The 20,948-nt window shown below is 39.6% G+C and overlaps 1 protein-coding gene across 1 annotated transcript; it reads left to right on the forward strand.

Moving 5' to 3' along the window:
* The first annotated feature begins 967 nt into the window (after positions 1-967).
* Positions 968-15,262, forward strand: LOC119900194 (CMP-N-acetylneuraminate-beta-1,4-galactoside alpha-2,3-sialyltransferase-like). The gene is made up of 6 exons (XM_038714952.1): positions 968-1,061; positions 1,145-1,224; positions 2,534-2,685; positions 13,198-13,240; positions 13,426-13,518; positions 15,151-15,262. Exons 3-6 carry the CDS (start codon positions 2,571-2,573, stop codon positions 15,260-15,262), a joined length of 363 nt encoding a protein of 120 aa, XP_038570880.1. The 5' UTR covers positions 968-1,061; positions 1,145-1,224; positions 2,534-2,570.
* Positions 15,263-20,948: the final 5,686 nt, after the last annotated feature.

Raw genomic sequence — 20,948 nt, forward strand, 5'->3', positions numbered from 1 at the left:
TTTTGGTTTTACAAAAGCACAGCGTTAGTTTGGCTAATAACTTATTGTTACAAACAAGCTAAAGTGAAAGCTGTCTGTTTTTAGTAACTGTTCAGCTTAATTTGCCAGTACATTAAAATATGGCACATTATAAACTCAGCTGGTGGCTGAGACAAACCAGCCCCCCCCTCTCTACCAGCAGAGGGAGGAGGACAGGAGGTTGTTGATTCATTCTTCACTGTTGATATCAGGAATATGATTTATTTTACCGACATTTTAGATTTGTTTCCAGTGCGATATTAGTGACTTTACTGTTGTCAATCCTGTTGCTGCTCTAGAAACAACATTTAGTTAATAAAAATGTTTCATTATTTTTTTAAATAATATATTCAATTATTTAGTAATAAATAGGACTGATAAGAGCATTGATAAAGAACTGAACCAATAATGATTACCAATACAAGTGTGTCAATAAAATCCTAATGATCCCAACTCGTGAGAAAATATCCGGCCCATCTCTGTGTCCTGGTTTTAAAATACGGCCCAATTCAATAGACCTATCTTCCTTGCGACGAAATGTACATTAAACTGAATGCAGCATTGTAGACCAGATTTTGTCCTTGTAATCCATGTTTCCATTGCATGGCTAGCCTTTGGATATTGATGGAAATTGTTCTCAGTCCCTCTCCTTAAATGGTCAGTTATTATCATAACAATTTAATAATACTTTGCATTTAAAAAGCACTTTTCATAGACAAAAAGCGATAACAGTAGCCTACTGATCCTACCTGGACATGCAGTCTACCAAAAATAATCTTGTGTCCAATAATTATTAGGCCAACTTTTGCGAACAGGAATTAAGTGAAACTATTAAAAAAGTTGATATTTAATTGAAAATGGTTGGTGCTTGGCAAATCACTTTCACTACGCGTGTACATCTCCCGATGAGCGAAGCACCAGATTTACAGTTTGGCGTTACGTTCTTTCCGTACAGAGCTGAACATATCGGATGCCACCACTGAGCACCCTGCATGGAGCCTGTCTGGAGCTGAGGGGAGGGGGACACCAAGTCTCCCCCTCATGTAAGCTAATACAGCTGCAGAGCTACTCATGATTATTGTGGTGTTTTCACATAACGCTAATGTTGACTGATGTGTATCAACAGTATGGTGGCCAACGCGGCCGCAGGACGAACCGGGCGGATTTGAGGTCAACTTGAAAAATAACGGTAACGTTATCCCTCCGGTAAGTTAAGAGTCTGTTAATGGCTTGCTTGCTAGCGTAGCCAGCTAGTCATGCTTATCTTATTAGCTTAGCTACTTCTTATGTTCTATTTGGCCAGTTATCCAGATACTTCTGTTGTCACATTTCTGCCATGTGTTGACATTTATGCCAGGTGTTGACAGCTCATTTTACATCTGCTGCCCCAGCCTGAGGACTAGCGGTGGTTATTAAGGTAGCAATTGTAACGTTAGCTAAAATGCTATCGCTGCTGTGGCGACGGGGCCATACATAGATGATGACCTAGCTGCTAGCTGCAGTAACATTAATTACTGTAAATGATTTTGGTGCTACCGTCCAAATTTCTCACTTATTCTCTAATGATACATTCATCTTTAATTTTTTTTCCAGTGCAGAAACCCCAACATTAAGTTCAGTATATATATATATACTGACTCACCACTCCTGCCCATTCGTTGTCACTTTTCTTATATGTGTTTAGATTCACGGTAAATCACCATGTAAATTGCTAGCAGACATCTCACTTGGAACCAAACTGGTCACCAAGCACAAATGAGTAAGTATTGGGGCAGCTCCTCAGTGTGGATAAGTTCAGTATAACTCTTGGGTTAGGCTGAAATATTATTTAACCTGGCCTGACCTCTCTGCCCAGCTCTGAATTGTCAGACCCCACCACATTTGTTCTGTTGTATGGATGGAATGCCATACAATGGTGATGAAATGTTAGTTGCCTACTGGCAAATTGTCAGAGCTATGTCCCACATAGGCCCAAACCAGTTATATTAATTTCTTCTCTGATTATACTCTCGGCTCTTCTTGCTCATTTAGTCCCAACATACATTTTAGTGGAATATAGACAATTGAAAAACATATGGACCGGTTATTGAAGTTGAGCTTTTTTTGATGTCACTGTTTCTTGGTTGTGTAAGGCACTGAGGAGCTGCTAAATTGATATTTTCAAATCATCTGCTAATTGCAATGGCAGTATATTTTGAACTACTAGCTTTTTCCAGGTTGCGTTACGCCGATTGTTTATACGTCTGTTAAAAAGCAGGCTGTAAAATTAGGGAAATAAATTTACTTGTCCACGATATTCTAATTTTATGAGAGGCACCTGTATAATGTGGACATGACACAGGAATAGACCCCCACCCACCTCCCAGGATGGATCACACAAAATTCTTCTCCTCAGTACAACACAGTAAACTTGATACTTGTGCTGGCTGATACAGAGTCTTAGACACTCAGCCTCTGTGGGGGATTATATTAAGTGCTAACATGCTGCTAACCAGTTTATTTCCTGCTCAAACAGGCTCCAGTCTGGGATTTGCCATGTATGCTAGCTGGAGATGAGAATGAAACCCAGTCGCAACTTCCTCCTGGGCTTGTGCTGCATGCTGGCCCTGGGATACCTCTACTACTTGTCTAGGAAGACCAGCTTACGAGGCTGGGGCTACAAATCATGTGAGTCTTCCTCTGATAAGTGGGCATAATGCAATGTACAGTGTGACCTTTATTTTCTTGTTTCATTTTACTTTGGCAACCGCACCAACAGTGCTAGAACTTATGTTCTTTACACTGCCACAGGCCACCGCCCTGAAAGGGATCATTGTTCACAAACATGGAAGTCACATGGTCAGTATAGAACAAAATACCACAGTCATACTATGGCTGGGTAATATCACAAATATCAATACCATTATTAATTGTCACATTTACCTCAGTAACAATTTATAAAATCTTAATAAATACACTTTGAACAAGATTCTCTGTCCTCCCAGTGGAGAGCTTATTTGTACTGAACAACAAACAGAAAATCATGGATTATCACACATGGATATTTATATATCATATTTAGTAGTTAAGAACACTAACTGTAATTATTTGCTAAAATAGAAAAATCTAACAAATATGCTGAATTGAATATCAGAATACTTTATAGTATTAGATTTGAATAAAACAATGTAATGCTGTAATTTCTTTCTGTCAGCAATATATTTTAGGATATGGAGTGACAATATTTTAACAAAAGCTTTTATAGCAGACCTTGATCGAGACTGTAGCACCGGGACTGACGTTGTAACTAATTTGAGGGTTAACTCTCGTCATAACACTTCTGAACTCTGCTTAGTTCCTAAAAAGCACAGTTTACTGCTAACCTGATTCCAGCATACCTCCCTGTCCTCAACTCAGATCCACGGTCTCTCCCTCCCCCATACTCATCACAAACACCACACTGAGCACTTGCAATTAGGGTGTACTACTCCACTATTTGCCCAGCTGCATTTCTACAACATTTGAGTTGTTTAGTCTCTCTGAGTTAGACTGAACATACAGTTAATGTCACTTCAGGTTCTAATAATGATGCTATGTATTTTGAATTGGCAGCAGCAGGGCAGCTCCACCGTGGTGGCTCCCATAGACATCTGATCGTATAGTCTAGAGCTGTGCGATATGTCTAAAATCTCTTATATGGGTCATTTCATATCCCAATATCAATACATATCCCGATATCAATACATATCACGATATTGGTCATTTCATTATCCCAATATCAATACGTATCCCAATATAGAACATTTTTTGTAAATTTAATGAAATATCATACTGTTGGAATTTCAGAGCAGTACATACTCACAGCTCTCCTGCTGCTGTAGCTAACATCACAACAACAGCATGTCTTGGTGAACTAGAAAGAAAGTTAAATGTCCATGGGCGAGTAATTAAACATTCCCTGAACACACATCATGGCTGGAACTGCTGTAATAGTGTTGTGTGGCTCGTCCATACAACAGACTTCTCTCTCAGTTATGAGCTCCTTGTTTTTGCTTGCACGGTCTGTATCCTTCTGTTCAGTATTACCCAGTTCTGAGTTAACCTTACTCTCCTCCATGTTTGTGTATTGTGAAAGCAAATTTCTCTCCTTCAACACCAAGTGAGGAGGAACGTACAGCAGTGAAGTTCGCAACACAAATGAATGAAATATACGAAAGAACATAATACAGTACAGCAGGTAGCTGCTACCCAAATAGCCTCATCACGAAGCTAAACAAGTGTGGCGTGAAATGGTTAGAAATATGACAATTAATGGAGCAAGTTATGCTAACTACATTGTTTATTGTCCCTTCTTCAAGTTGAAAAATGTCAACCATCATCAGCTGCCAATCTCAACGGCATGGCTGCTGCTGTTTACATCTAAAATGATATACAATGGAAGCGGCAAATGCTCACTGTTCGAAAGCACTTTTACTGCTAATGAAACAATGCCGACTTATGGAATGAACTCGCACAACAAACTCTGACGGCCTGTAGAATTAGATCATTTGTTGTAGGCGACAGCCTGTAAGAAAAGATACATTTATCAAACAGTCAGTAATATGAGTTTCAGTTACTTTGTTGTTAATTGTCCAGCACAGTGCAATGCAGCACTAGCGTTAATCAAGAACTTAAAGAAACATTTGCAGATATATTCTTGATTTTTGGTGTTATGGATGACTGACACTGAGCTGGGAGGTTCAAATCATGCCTATTGAATTTGCTAAGATTATATATATTTTTGAAAACTCACCAAAATTTGCAAACATAAAATACAAAATTTTTCACCGGTTCTGACATAAGTTTCGCACATGGGCGTGGCAAAATGACTCGCTAGCGCCACCTAGAAAATTGGAAAAGATTAGCCCCTCGTTCACGTTCAACCTACATGTACGAAATTTTCTGGGGACATGTATCATATCAAGACGCACAAAAAAGCCTCAAGAACCCATAGCCTAAAGTCAACAGGAAGTCGGCCATTTTGAATTTTACGGCCATTTTTGGATGATTTACACACTTCGTACTTTAACGAACTCCTCCTAGGGATTTAGTCGGATCGACGTCAAATTTCTGCTGTGCTGATGAAAAGTTGTGCTATTTGCGAGTTTTCGTCAATGGGCGTGTCTGTGGCGTCGATGATTCGCCATGACACAGGAAGTTGTTGTAACTTCAGTGTATATGCTTATATATATATTATATTTGTATAATTACCTTATTTATTTATTCTCCGTTATAATCTTCAACTTTATTTATTACTAATTTTTTAATATATTTATTAATGTGTGTGTTTTAATATTTTGTCTGTTTTATTCTTCCTTTGTATTTATTTACCTTATTTATTTTCTTTCTCTTTTATTTCTTCCTGTCCTTTTTAAATTTCTGTATGCATTTCTGCCTCATTATGCAAATGAGGAGGTGCTGTGTCTCAAGGGGTCATCTTCTCTGCTATTGGTGGACCAGTCAGACAGGAGAGCTCTAGGCCTACTCTGCCTGCAGACATCAACGATCTTGCCCCTCACACAGTCAGATGGCTTCCTTCAGTGCGCTGAGGTGTTTAACAACTCTGAAGACAATACTACCAGCAATGTCTTCCTTCTCTTTTCACGTAGACGCTCCGACAGACAGTACTTTCAGTTTGCTGCATGCATGGACACAGAACTGTGGTATAGGGAGAAGCACACGGTCAGCTGGCTGCAGCTAAATCTGGAGTGCACTCGTATTCAATTCTGTATGGTAAATTCAGTTTTAACGGAGCAGAGCGAGCTGACAGGCAGAGTTAGAGACTTTTTCTGTCCGTTTCTCTCTTTACAAAGATGCATGTTGCAGTCAGAGTCTTCTCTGAAGAGGGCAATGAAGTCTCAGTAGTACACGATGCGAGCACGACATACAACACAATTTATCAAATTACACAACGGATATACAGTATGAAAATAAGATTGATTGGATTATACTCACAGGAAGTATAAAACCTGTTACATGCGTCTATTAAAAGTAAAGTAACACAAAAATGTCAGGGAAATTACTAGATTTAAGTACTGCAGTTGTACATTTGAAATACCTTCCTACCTTTCTGATAGGAAGCCTTCTTGAGGTGGTATAAAACATTTCTTCTTATATTCTGATTTGAGTTGTGGACAACTATGACCACATGAATTAAAAAAATTAAACATTTCACTGCCCAAGTCAGCTATAACACAAGTCTTGTTCATCAGACTACATGCTGTACAGTATTTGTGGACAGATTTTGTCCCAGGATTTATTATGCATTTCTTCTTCGTTGCATGATTTAGAATAATAAGGTGAGAAATGGGTCTATTCTGAGTTCATCCTGCACTGCAGCAGCTAATAAAGTCCATTTAATCCCAAAAACGCTTTTCTTTTAGGCAGGCCGGAGCAGAAAACAACTCACCTTTCTCAAGTTGTACAGTAATGTCTCGTGTATGAAGGTGGATCAAACAAGCTAATCTTAAATGTCAGTAGTAGTAGAGAGGAGCCTAGTAGGCCTATTTATTTTCATTCATTACACAATATGAATAAGCTATGCAGACAGTTTTAAAGAAAGAACATCTTTTTCTTCTGTTCTCTACTTGTTATAGTTACACAGTATTAGGGGTGTGGGCTGTATTAAAAGTATCCACTGTTCTCCCATGCTCTAACACACGGTAACGATGAAATGTGTGCTGTTCTCACATTCTTCCTCTGTATGTACACATAAACAACAAGGCAGGGAAATATAAAAGGAATTTATTTTATTGTTTGGGTACATTATTGTTCAGTGTACATGCTCACATCTGAAACAAACTTTACGTGCTTGATAACTGTCCCACCCCGCAGACATCTACACACCAATACCGATTTATATTCATAGCGGCAAGTGCTATGTAGCTCCACATAGGGGACACAGGAAGTGACATATAACACCTTCATGCGGCGTCATAACCGCGTAACAAATTCACAGCCGCACCGGCAGAGCTCCAGAATATGCAACTCGGCCGGCTCACACGCGGACGCGCTACAATTGCGATGGCCTGCCCAACGCTGCTTGCAGCTTTAATTGACTTTATTATTTATAAAGATTCAACTTGTTAGGCTTGTTGTGATTTGATAACCGCTAATAAATCAAACAATTTATAAAGGGGAAAATGAAAATTGACTTTGGACAGATTCAACCTTGAACACACACGCTCTCTCTTTCTCACTCACTCTCTCTCACACACACACACACACACACACACCCCTTTTGTTCTTTAGCTTAGTGCATTTAGTTAGATTATAAATTGTTTGTTTGTTTTGCTTTCACTATATTTTTAATAAATGCTTGTGAATATACATGCTGGTTTATCAGCGTGAATACTGCCAACCTCTTTTATAGTGTATTTTCTATAGTGAATTTACTGAATAAATTTATAAATAAATTTATTCAGTAATAAATAAATTTTTATCAATCAAAAAAAGTTTTCCTCCCTTTAAGGGTGGTGCCCCAAGGAACTTTATCTTTTAAAGTACTATTTATAACACTAACATTATGTCATTTTATATTGATGAGGTCTTATAACTACACATATATAACGTTAGGGATAGTTTTTATGTGTTTCCGAAAAGAAGGGGGGAAAAAATTAATATCGGTCGATATATCAGTATATCGGATTTAAAATCCTCAAATATCATAATTGGTATATGAAAAAATCCTATATCAGTCAAGCTCTCTAAATTGAATAAAATTATTAAAAATTATTTTTTATTATCTTTGATTCTTCTGGTACCACCATGTTTACAACATAAACCCCCTAATTTTGCCAGACTCATTTCAGCGTTTCACAGCACAAACTCAGCAAATGTGATTATTGCTGTGATGTACTTTAATAATCAAATGTAGAAGTTATTGCTATTCTTATTTATAAGTTTGGGTCTCAGGTAGACACTTTATTTCTCTTTTTGGTCTTGAGCTGAAAAAGGTTAGGGAACCCCTGGCTTAAAGGATAAGTTCACATTTTTTCATGTCTATTCTAACATGACAGTTACATACCCATATGCACAACTAAAGAGTTTTTGTACTGGCCGTCACAAGATCCCTCTCCACTGCAGCTTGATGCAGTGTAAGGGTTGAACATAGTCCACAGTCCTCGATCTGTGTAAAAAGTAAGAAGTTCAGCTGAGACTAATATGATGCTGAATCAGCCGGAGTTACACTCATCAAGTTTCAGAGTTACAGTCCTTTCAGTACCAAATGCCCTCTTTTATGTTTCCTTGTTCAGCTACAGTGGAGAAACCATAAGAAAAAGGAGGGAATTTCTAATTAAAAAGACAGTAACTGGGAAGACAGACAGTTGATTTGTTTCTACTCAGACTCCTGAAGGCTCATTAACTGCAGCTGAACTTTAATAAGGTATTTTCACATCAAGCAAGGACGGCAGATTTTATCCCCCAATTAGAATTGCATTAACACAGATCCCTTTATGGCAATGGTGGACAAAATGAACAGTTACAGTATATAATTGTATTAGGATTCATTCAAAAAATGTGATCCAGTCCTTTACCATCAAGCCCATTGATAGTTTGCAGTTATGCAGTATTAATTTAGTGTTTTTAAGTTGGATCAAAATGTAAACATGCAAAACTTTATTGTTATGCAGTCCGTCAGTCAGAAGAACTGAGAATCCACCTTTGATATTAAGCTGCACTTCACCACAGCTCATTGTGAATCCAAATTAAAGCAGGGGTTCAACTATGCTTAGCAATTTCTTGATTTAAAAGCCACATGTTGTTCTAAATTTGGGTTAAGCCTAACAAAACTCATGCTACATTATTTTTAGCTGTAGTGGCTATAGTAATGTTTGTAAATTGCATTTTCAGACTGTCTCCTGTCAGATATTGGCTGAAATGAAAACATACAAGTATGTTATGGAAAAAGACAGTCTTTTGTGACATGTCTGTTTAGGGAAAGTACTTTCTACCTGCAGAAGCCATCTATGTAACATTGTACCAGATGGGGGAGCCAGTCCATTTACTTACAGACAGGATGGTTCCTTAGTACTTTCAGTTTGGTTGTTACTGTACACCGCCTCTTCATTGCTTCAAAATAGAAAAGCACTGTACATTCATCATTTGGGCTAGTTGTCGATCTGAAGTGGAGTCGTTAATTTCTTGATTATTTCATGTTTATAATGTTTTGAGTTTTTGAGGCACTGACATGGGTTGGCATGGGTTGGAGTTCTGAATATTTCCCTGACACCCACTGAAACTAAGTTGAACACATTATTTAAATAATTGGCAACTTACATTTTTGATTGGTTGGTACTGTTTTTAGACTTGATAATGGTTTAGTTTATCATTCTGCCAGATACATTTCTTTCCCAAGTGCTAAAAATACAGCACTGTTTCTTAAAATGACAGGGCTAAATATTAAAAAAATTTATTCACATTTAAATATTAAATAAGACATTTTGAAATAAATAATAATAATAAGAAGAAAGTCATAATGAAAGATAAATTCAATTTATTTTAAATGTTTTTATTTCATGCTATTTTCGCCAAATTTCACAAATTTTCATCATAGCCTTTGCCTTTTAATTAAGACAAACAGGACAGAGCAAGTTAGATAATTGGCTGTCAGCTCATTCAGACCAATATTACCATACCAATACCATATTGAACACTTATCCATATTATACTATACAGAAAAGGGCAAGGTTTGATTTGAATAAAACTATGGCTGTTGTAAACATACTCAAACTCACCAAACTTTGCACATAAGTCAGGCGGGGCGAAAAATTTTGTTTTTTATGAGTTTCGCGCATGGGCGTGGTGAAATGGCTCGCTAGCGCCCGCCTACAGAGCAGCCCCCAGGGAAAGTTTCACCTATGTGTACGAAATTTCTGTGGTATCTGTATCATGTCCAGATGTACAAAAAAGCCTCTTGGAGCGATGCCCTAAACCCAACAGGAAGCCATTTTGAATTTTATGGATGATTTACACTCTCCATACTTTAACAAACTCCTCCTAGAGAATTAGTCTGACCGACTTCAGATTTTAGCTGTCTAGTTTAATCCCACTGATTATTAAAAACAAAACGATAAGTTTTCGTGAAACGGTGTGCACATGGCGTCCAAAATCAATGATCCGCCATGAAAGAGGAAGTTGTTGTAACTTCAGTGTACATGCTCACATCTGCACCAAACTTTATGTGCTTGGTAACAGTCACGACCTGAACACATGTACATGCCAATATTCAGTTATAGTCATAGCGAAACCCACAAAGGGGGCAGAGGAAGTGATGATTAACACCTTTGCGCAGTGTCCGAAGTGCGTGGCAAATTCACAGCCGCACTGGCAGAGCTCCAGAATCTGCAACCTGACCGCCTCACACCTTCAAGCGCTACACGTGCGGGTGCCCGCCCAACGCTGCTTGCAGCTTTAATTTATATTTGTTATTCCTCTGTAAGTGAACAGCTTTTTACCTTTTCTGTATGTATGCTGCAACTCAGGTTTTCTTAAAACATAAACTTATTTAAGAAGAGAATAACTTTTTTACCTTGAGCACATCAGCATCTGCTAGCAATTTGGAAGATGGCTAGATTGGTTGTTTGTGAACTGCTTGTTAGGGATGGAGACTTGGAGGGCTGGTCGAGTTGAGGCTGGAAAATAGTTGAGCCTCTGCTAACCTGTGTCAAAACTTGATTAGAAAATGGTTAGTTAAGTAGAGCTAAGCAAATGCGTATTATTTAGTGTACTTAAAGGATCATTTCGGTATTTTAAAATGATAGTAGGTACAAAAAGTTTTGCCTTGTACCGTGTCCGAGCACGATTGTCCCCCCTCCCCACTCACCTGTCTAACTATTTGAGCCAGAGCACGTTTACGTCGTCTCTTCAGTGTTTCACATACATTGATTTATTTGTGGTGGCCTACCACAGTATCAACACCGACCACCACATATTGATAATAAGGATAGCTATGTTAACATTAGATCACAGCTGTATGTTAAAGAACTGCTGGACAGCTGGCAGACATTTTTTGTTTTATTTTCAGAATGTCTACGTCTCCACATCGTTCCTTGCCTTTAGAAAGACATAATTATTGTTTCAGTGCCTAAAAATAAAGCTCCAGAGTCTCTTAACGACTATGAAGACTTTAGAGAAGATTGTGAAGGACGAACTTTTGAACTCTGTCCAGGATCAACTGGACCTGTTTCTGTTTCCTCATGTTGAGGGTGCAAAGAGCTTTGTGCGGCTGCTTTTTATTGAGTTTTCTTCAGGTTTTAATAGCATCCAATCACATATTTTAGCAGGGGTTTTAAAGAGTACTTTTAATATCGGTCCTAGTCTTATCTGTTGGTTGATGAACTTTTTAACTAACAGGTCTCAACTCAGGAGAGTGAATAGCATTTTATCCGATGTTCTCTTTTCCTCCACTGGTACCCCCTCAGAGCTGTGTCTTATCCTGTGTACAGGGTCACGGGGGGCTGGAGCCAATCCCAGCTGACATCAGGCGAAAGGCGGGGTACACCCTGGACATGTCGTCAGTCCATCGCAGGGCTCCATGTGGCCCAGCATAAATAAATCTGATATATGACTTAGATTACGTTCAGACTGCAGGCCAAAGTGACCCAAATCTGAATCTGATCTTTTCCAGTCTGGATTTGGGCGACTTTGATATGTGGTCCAAATCCAACACAGATCGGATCTTTTGAAATGCAACCTGAGTCTGCACATTCAGGTCGGAATTGATGCGACTTTGACATCACTCTAGAGCAGCTGTTGTCACTGTTCTGCTGTAGACGGAGCCGCTATGAACAAAAAAGCTCTACAAAAAGCCATTACAAACATGTGGCTCTCTTTGTTCTTTACCTTGCTATCATCTGCTCACAAATTCCCTAAAATCCACCGGACTGCGACCTGTCTTCTGAGTTACATGCATGCTACTTGTGTCCTTGCCGACATAGTGGAGAGAGAGGTAATGTTAGTGAGTTGTGGGGCAGATGCGTTGTACAGCACAAGAAACTGTAATGAAAAGAACAGAAAGTTGTGAACACTTCGGGAGAAATGCTACAAATGATAGATCATCATATCGCACAGCTCTACTGACACATGTATGTGTCGTGGAAATTTTATTCCAGGTGAGAGGTTGAGCAAATAATTGAGTTACAACAAACCGTTGTCTTTGAAGAATTTATTTAACAAAAGAGAATAAACAGAGAAGTACTACAACAAAATCAGCTGGACCAGAGGTTCTGTCTCTGTCTCTCTGTCCAGAGCAAACAATTGCATGATCATTTACACAGTCTGAGCATCTATGTTTTGGGGAACACAAGATCCTTGACTAGTCCCTGTCAAGGAAGGAGAAGAACAGCTAGTGAGGAAAACAATCAACAACCCCACATCCCTGACCTGAACCCCACACATGTGGACAGACTGGAATAACAAGAATAATAATAAAGATGGAACAGGTTAAAGATTTAAAACAATATATAAGACATAATAACAGGAGAAAAATAGCACTCTTAGAAGTACTTGCATAAAAGATAAGTGTAAGAAGAAAACTATTTTCTGCCCTTACAGTATTATGAGACGAAGGGAGAGAGCGAGCACTGCAGCCAGATGTATGTGGGTGAAGCTAGCAGTCTCCAGCTGAAAGGTTTTTTTTTTCTTATTCACTCTATCATGGTATAAATGTGAGGACATCAAAGAGGCCCTCTTTTTCACTCCACAGCTCTTCCAGTTTGTCCTTCTTTTCTTTTCAAGTCCAAGACTTGTTGACGTTCTTGCGCCTCCCCAGAGTCCCCCCATGTTTACTATCTACCCGGTAAGCTGCTTCCTATTTGATGCCGGAGAGGGGCCACGTCTGAGTTGTTGACAGTGTTAAGTCATTGAGTGTTACTATTTAGATGAGCCAAGACGTAAAACTTATGATATTAATCATGTTTTATTTTTTTGGATGACATCAAGAAGAAAAAAAGGACTGACTTTAAGGCCACCTTAATATAAACGACAAAAATGACAGGAGCTTGCCATATTCCGACATTGGAAATTTGTCTTCAACAGTGACATTGCTTGAAAAGTCGTTTGGAGTAAGGCCGACATAAGATGGTTTGGTCGACTATTAGTGGGCAGAAGACTGAATTAACAGATATTGTCATGATGTTTACCTTCTTCTTCTTTGTCTAGTGTATGACAGTCAAGGGTTCCTTCTGAAGCTAGATGGTAGGCTGTGAGTATATATTTTACTAGTTTCACTTCTACTCAAAGGGCTTGTTTTCAGGCTCAGTAGTGTATTAACCAGCACTTCTGAATTGTCCCTACTGTTATTTAAAGTATTTGTGCAACAATTAGTGTATACAGTAATTTGTGTGTGAATATTAAATGACTGCTTGACTTAATTTTCCATGTCTACAGGCCTTTGGAGCTGATGTACAAGTACAGCAATCTCAGTGAGGGAGCCTGTAAGCCTGGTTTTGCAGCTGCCAAGATGACTGCCATTTATCCAAAGTAAGAATACTTACCATATCTTTATACACGTTTAAAGTGACCGTGTAGCATTTTAGACTTCAAACGTAATTGTCAGATATGTTGTGATAAGTGTGATCCAGATATCCTGTTAACTTATTTAGTCTTTACACATGTCCCTGAAAATGCATGATATCAATCGTATTACAAAATGAGATTGTGGGTTATTACTGTAGAGAGTCCATTGTTGCTGTCTTCAGACACTTCGAAGCTACATTTGTTATTACAGTGAATATGTTTTCCTACCGTAGCAATTTCCAGACTTAACAATTTGATGGTAGAAACTCAACAAATCACATAAATGTTTTAAAGGCAAAAAGTTACAGTGTAATATTAAAAAAATATTGATACTTAAGCACTAAATGTACAAGAATAAATAATTGACACTGTAAGGTGTTTTTATTGTTTTGTTCACCCCAGTTATATCAGTGAGGGCAGGTTAAATTACACCAACAAAAATAATACTGTCAAAAGCTAGCTAGTATGGGTGGGGCTATTCGTCAACGTAATCGATTACGTAAATACGTCGACTCGCATTACGTGCCTTGAAGTGACGCTGCAGTATTTTAGACAGACACTCAACAACATGCTGCTCTGTGAGCTCTGTAAATTGGAAATAGCTTCACTGCAGTACAACTGCTGTCCATGAATACGTGAGGATGGGAGGGGAATACCAATGCGGAGGATGTGATTTTGAAATTCTGAAAGAACTGGAGTTTTTGGTTAGTTTCCCCCAGGACACTGATCATCAGTGATGGCAAGTTTTTTTCCGAACATTGTAGTCTGCTGCTCTGATTTATTACGTAAGGGTAGAATATAAAAAAATTAAATAAAATAGATAAAACCGTGTGTGTGTGTGTGTATGTATATATTAATAGACAAAAAATAAGAAATTAATAAAAAAAAAAGAAATTTAAAAGCAAAACAATTACTAAAATAATAAACAATCAAAATAATAAATATTTGAAAATCAGTACAATTATTTATCAGTCTGAGTTTTCACTAGTTGTCCTCACTTCATGGCATGAGGAGACATGTTTTGCAGCAATTATTTGACATTTGGGCATTCCTCCCAGTAAATATGGAAGTTTCTGTGTGTCTGATATAAATTCGAATTCAGGGTATATTTGGGAAATGTTTGCAAAGTTGTTTTGTCTTAGTGTTTTTTTATTTAGGGCATGAGGTTAAAAAGTGCAGCTCTGTCTCTACCTGTCCCTTGTCACACTGGGAGCAGAGTCTCTCCTCTTGTGGTAGCCAGCTCTGTCTGTGGCGACACTTTTCTATGGTCAGGCTTTGTTCACTCAGTCTGTATGTTGTCAACATTTTATTGTGCTCAGGTAATTTGCCAGTTTGAATTCTCTTTTAGGATCAGATAACATCGTAATTTACTTTGTGTTTTGGTCGTTTCTTTCTAGTATTCAATATATTTTTCTTTCTGCTTGCTGATAATTTGGTTTGGTCTGCTTGAGTTGGTGTTGCTGTCCTGAGGCTGTTGGGGACTTGTTACTGCAGAGAGCCTCAGGACCAGCTGGCTGAGGGGACTCTTCTCTGGTTTTAGCTCCTGGTATGTTCGGACTTTGTGATGCTATGATGCAAAATGCTCTTTTCACACAGACATCGTTCCACCTCAAAGGCGGATCAATCGGACCCCCCTTTCCGGCTCGGTACCTTTCACACAGCGAGCTGCTGTTTTGGCATAATAATCCTGGAAAATTGGGTAGTGTGAAAGTGCCTATAGATTGAAGAGAATTGGACTGAGATGGCATCCCTGCCTCACTCGCCGGCCCTGGGAGAAAAACGCTGTTTGTTTGTTTCCAATCTTGATGGCACATTCACTTTTTGTATACATGTTCTTAATCAAATGTTTTTCCTCCAATGCCACTTTCAAGTAGCCTATAGAAAAGGCCCTTGCCAGAAGGAATCAAAGGCTTTTTGGAAGTTATATTGGAAACACATTAATTAAACTCAACATCAAACTATATTGGTATAAATGGTATTGTCTAATTTTATATTTTCTGAAATTATATATTATATTGTAGCTCCTTTAAAGGAATAGGGCAGTGCATAATGTGTGTGTGTAGTGAGTGTGTGGATGAGTGAAAGAGCGCTAGAAAGTGACGGTGAAAGGGAACAGAGCAGAGGAAAAGATTAGCAGTTATCAGTCTGGCAGTAAATGTACAGTACGGTGTAGGTTACTAATTATAATTCAATTTTCAGCTCAAGCACCCAGTCCGGGCAGAGGGATCTTTCCCCCTCACAATGACAAAAGAAGTGCTTTGAAGGAGTTTTGTTAGTTATTGCAGGGTTTACAAGAGTTAGAATAGTAGCATGGTTTTATATGTTTTGTGTATGTATTGTAGTAAGTCTATAGTTGCCAGGGGCTCTTTTAGTGGCAGTTGCCTACCTTACCTAATGGTAAAGTCCACCCAGTGATTGTGGTGCTCTGGAGAGCCACATAGTTCACCTACTGTATGCCTAATAGCTCTCTGTTCTCAAAGTGGTGTGATAGAGGAAAGATCCCATTTCTGTCTCTGCATTATTAAAGGCCAAAGAAGTCCCCACACCGTGAAAGCCCTACAACTGCTTATGTTTTTAGCACTATGTATAAAGTGATTCAGAATATGCAGTGGTATGAATGGGCCCATGTATTGTGTAGATCTATTTTTGTCCTCTTCTGCTCTGCTGTTGTCCCTGTGCGTGAGAAAACCTCAGGCCAGTTCACTTATCTACTTACTCTCTGAGCACCAGAGGCACGCAACCCTCAAACCCACCATGGCCTTCAGACAGCAGCGTTAATGAAGTGTGCTCAGAGTCCAGATTGTAACCTGTTAAAATAACACAGGAGGATTTTCCTCAGAGGCCTGGGGCTCCTTGACCCATTTTTAATTCTCTTCTAATTTATATATCAGGGATGTGATTTTTCCGGATTAATCTGGAATTCCTGATTTCCAACCTGAAAATGTGACCCACGTGAAACCTGCAGATCCGTAGAAAAATATGTTATGGTCATGCTAGCTTCTCTGTCCGCTCTAATATATGCTCAGCTTTGTACTTTTTGTTTAATGTTATAATATTGCAGTAATACACTCATTTCTACTAGCTCCTCCTCCAAGTTGTCACAGTAGCCCGATCCAGGATGCCATTGTGCCAACATGTGCTGCTTCTAGCCGCCTCCTCCTGAGAGCAACACATTCCCCTTGTTCTGTTTTACTGAAGTTATTGTTATAAATTTTGTTTATGGTGGCTTGGGTTTGTAGGTGTTGCTAGTGTAGGTTTTTTGCCAATCACATGCCTGAGATAGGCGGTAAATCCTAACAGAAGTGATCTCAGGGCATTTTTATATTATAGAGTTGGGCTAGACTTTTTTCCTTAATAATTTATTATTATTTAGAGAGACTCAACAATTCATACCATGAGCAAGCACTTGGCAAAGGTGGCAAGGAAAAAGTCCCTTTTAACAGGCAGAAACCTCGACCAGAACCTAGACTCAGGATTGGTGGCCAACTGCCTCAACCGGCTGTTCAGTCAACTTCAACTAATCTAAATCATAATCTTCCAAAAGAAGCCCAGTTCTCAGTAAATCAAATTCAGTCAAATAGGAAACACCCATCTAGATTACACCCTATGTTATGATTACCTGGGGTTCAAAATTAGTGCCTCAGTTTGAAATGAAAGGGACGTGTGGTTACGGAGATATAAAATGAATGTATGGCTATGGGAGCGTTATTTGATATACGAATGATAACGCCACCTAGAGGCCGACTGACACCAAATTTTGCACAGCTCATCAGGGGGGCATACTACATAAGGTCCTCAAGGTTGGTGTTGATCGGCCATTCCAAACCTAACAAATGACACTTCCTGTTTTTGGTGTTTTGTGCAAATATGTGTTAGCTTATAATTCGAACAGTTTTTCATGTATCGATCTAGGGAGCACAAGCCTGTATCAGCTTGGTCCAGAGATGGTGCGTGTCAAGTTTGGTGCAAGTTCGGACTTGCGGCTTCGGAGGAGTTAATCAAACTAGGTTTTTCAGTTTTCGCGATTTTGCGGGAAAAAAAAGTCTAGGCGGAAATGTGCGTGGCCTATACCAGGAGATTCAGCTCGATCCCCCGAACGCGTGGATATAAGGTTTTTGCGCCTTTTTATAGGCGGGAGTTCCAAAGCCAAACGTGTTGACCTTGCTTATAGCGCCCCCTAGAGGTAGAAGTGTGCGAATTTTTGTGCCTGAGGTACTTGCAGGGGTTTGGACCTACCCTATGAGTTTTGCGTCCCTAGCATTTACCGTCTAGGCTGCAGTATTGGAATTAGCGGTGGAAGAATAATAATAAAAATCCTAATGATTACAATAGGGTTCCCAGCCGCTTCGCTGGTACTGGGAACCGCGATGCCTTGCATTCACTGGTTCCCAGCCCACTTAGTCTTTCCTCAATTACTCAAAATTCCAGCTCATGTTTTTTGAATTTGCTCAAAAAGAAACAAACTGGCTTATCCACTCCCAAATAGTCAGACTGTAAAAATACTGCTCCTCTGCCCACATAACTTGCATCTACCTAAGGTTTAAACTGCATTGCCTCCTAAACAGGCTTTAACCCTAACCCTAATAAGGGCTTAAACATTCTAAAACATATTCAGCCTTAGCCTTCAGTGGGTTTGTAAGGGGCGCAGCAACAGTGGAAAAAATCCTAAAAAAACAATAACTGATCCAAAGACAGCCCCTTTTTAGTTGTGGAGCGGGACATAGTCACCTTTGCATGCAGTGGACACACTGACTTGCCCCACCATCTGACTGTGGACGATGGACATCCCAATCATCAGAGTAAGTGACCACATCATCCAGACATAAAGAATCTTCCAGATCTCCGACAACCATATACATTAGGCGTTGAAAGGTTTCCAGGGGGTTACACTAACCAAAGGGCATCACACTATATGAATATAACCCAGTGGGTGTCAAGTCAGCTAGTTGAGTGTGCTTGGAAACCTCCAAATGTCTTAATAAACCATCCAGATTCCTGGCTTCATATGGCCCTAATAAGTCTTCTCCCCCCTTGCTCTGCAACAGAATGAAGGAATGCAGACATTGACAGACATTCCTGATCGTCTGATTGGTGTGCACGAAAGTAGTATGGCTCTAAATAAGTTAATTAGGAAAGCCACACACCTGTCTATATAAGACCTTACAGCTCACAGTGAATGTCAGAGCAAATGAGAATCATGAGGTCAAAGGAACTGCCTGAAGAGCTCAGAGACAGAATTGTGGCAAGGCACACATCTGGCCACGGTTACAAAAAAATTTCTGCTGCACTTAAGGTTCCTAAGAGCACAGTGGCCTCCATAATCCTCAAATGGAAGACGTTTGGGACGACCAGAACCCTTCCTAGAGCTGGCCGTCCGGCCAAACTGAGCTATCGGGGGAGAAGAGCCTTGGTGAGAGAGGTAAAGAAGAACCCAAAGGTCACTGTGGCTGAGCTCCAGAGATGCAGTCGGGAGATGGGAGAAAGTTGTAGTAAGTCAACCATCACTGCAGCAATCCACCAGTCGGGGCTTTATGGCAGAGTGGCCCGACGGAAGCCTCTCCTCAGTGCAAGACACATGAAAGCCCGCATGGAGTTTGCTAAAAAGGACTCCAAGATGGTGATAAATAAGATCCTCTGGTCTGATGAGACCAAGATAGAACTTTTTGGCCTTAATTCTAAGCGGTATGTGTGGAGAAAACCAGGCACTGCTCATCACCTGTCCAATACAGTCTCAACAGTGAAGCATGGTGGTGGCAGCATCATGCTGTGGGGGTGTTTTTCAGCTGCAGGGACAGGACGACTGGTTGCAATCGAGGGAAAGATGAATACGGCCAAGTACAGGGATATCCTGGACGAAAACCTTTTCCAGAGTGCTCTGGACCTCAGACTGGGCCGAAGGTTTACCTTCCAACAAGACAATGACCCTAAGCGCACCGCTAAAATAACGAAGGAGTGGCTTCACAACAACTCCGTGGCTGTTCTTGAATGGCCCAGCCAGAGCCCTGACTTAAACCCAATTGAGCATCTCTGGAGAGACCTGAAAATGGCTGTCCACCAACGTTTACCATCCAACCTGACAGAACTGGAGAGGATCTGCAAGGAGGAATGGCAGAGGATACCCAAATCCAGATGTGAAAAACTTGTTGCATCTTTCCCAAAACGACTCATGGCTGTATTAGATCAAAAGGGTGCTTCTACTAAATACTTAGCAAAGGGTCTGAATACTTATGACCATGTGATATTTCAGTTTTTCTTTTTTAATAAATTTGCAAAAATTTCTACATTTCTGTTTTTTTCTGTCAAGATGGGGTGCTGAGTGTACATTACTGAGAAATAAAATGAACTTTTTGATTTTTGGAAAATGGCTGCAATGAAACAAAGAGTGAAAAATTTAAAGGGGTCTGAATACTTTCCGTACCCACTGTATATATAATCTGTGAAGAGCACAGGGCAATTAGCAAGACACCCCCGTCTTGCTAATTGCCTATAATTTCCACCTGTTGTCTATTCCATTTGCACAACAGCATGTGAAATTGATTGTCAATCAGTGTTGCTGCCTAAGTGGACAGTTTGATTTAACAGGAGTTTGATTGAGTTTGAGTTACATTGTGTTGTTTAAGTGTTCCCTTTATTTTTTTGAGCTGTGTGTGTGTGTGTGTGTGTGTGTGTGTGTATGGCCATTCGATCCTCAGCTGCTGTTGTTCGCAAGTCCTTGGGCAAGACACTGAACCCCAACTTGCTTCCCATGGCCAGGCCAGCACCTTGCATGGTAGCTCACTGCCTTGTGTGTGTGTGTGAGAAGAGAGAATTCTAAAGCACTGTAAAATGCAGCCATTTATCATTTGACAGACAGCAGCCTTTATAGCATGACATTCATGCAGGATAAATATAGTAAAACACACCATCAGACAGTAAAACAGCATGGAGAGAGAAAGGCAAGATGCGTCATTAGTAGCTGATTTCTTAACTATGTTTAAGGGTTTTCAGGAACATTTTTCTTTCAGTTGTTTTATAGACCTTCCAACATTCACTGATTAGCAGGTGTTTTGTGTTGCCAAACTTTGCGGTTCATTTTGTGATATTTATTACACATGGAAAAAAAACAAGCTGCAGGGGTTGACTCGGTTAAAGAAACACTTTCCTCAGACTGTTTCACTTCTTCCACAGCAAGGTTTGGGGTTATGTACATGTTACCTTTTGTAGGTTTCATTTTTCAAAATTGGACATAGATTATATTAGTATTTAAACCAATTTATTTTCATACAGATTACATACAAACTGTTAACTGCTTTTGACAAGGAGTTGATGCATTCTCTGATTAACTTTTAAGTATTTCTTCCTGAAGGGAATACTCTTTCAAACCATTGACCATGAATGTGGTTGGTCCTGTCAAA

This window comes from Micropterus salmoides, unplaced genomic scaffold, assembly GCF_014851395.1.
Source record: "Micropterus salmoides isolate LMB-PRFRI ecotype aquatic unplaced genomic scaffold, ASM1485139v1 Ms_hic_scaffold_13, whole genome shotgun sequence".
Taxonomy (NCBI): domain Eukaryota; kingdom Metazoa; phylum Chordata; class Actinopteri; order Centrarchiformes; family Centrarchidae; genus Micropterus; species Micropterus salmoides.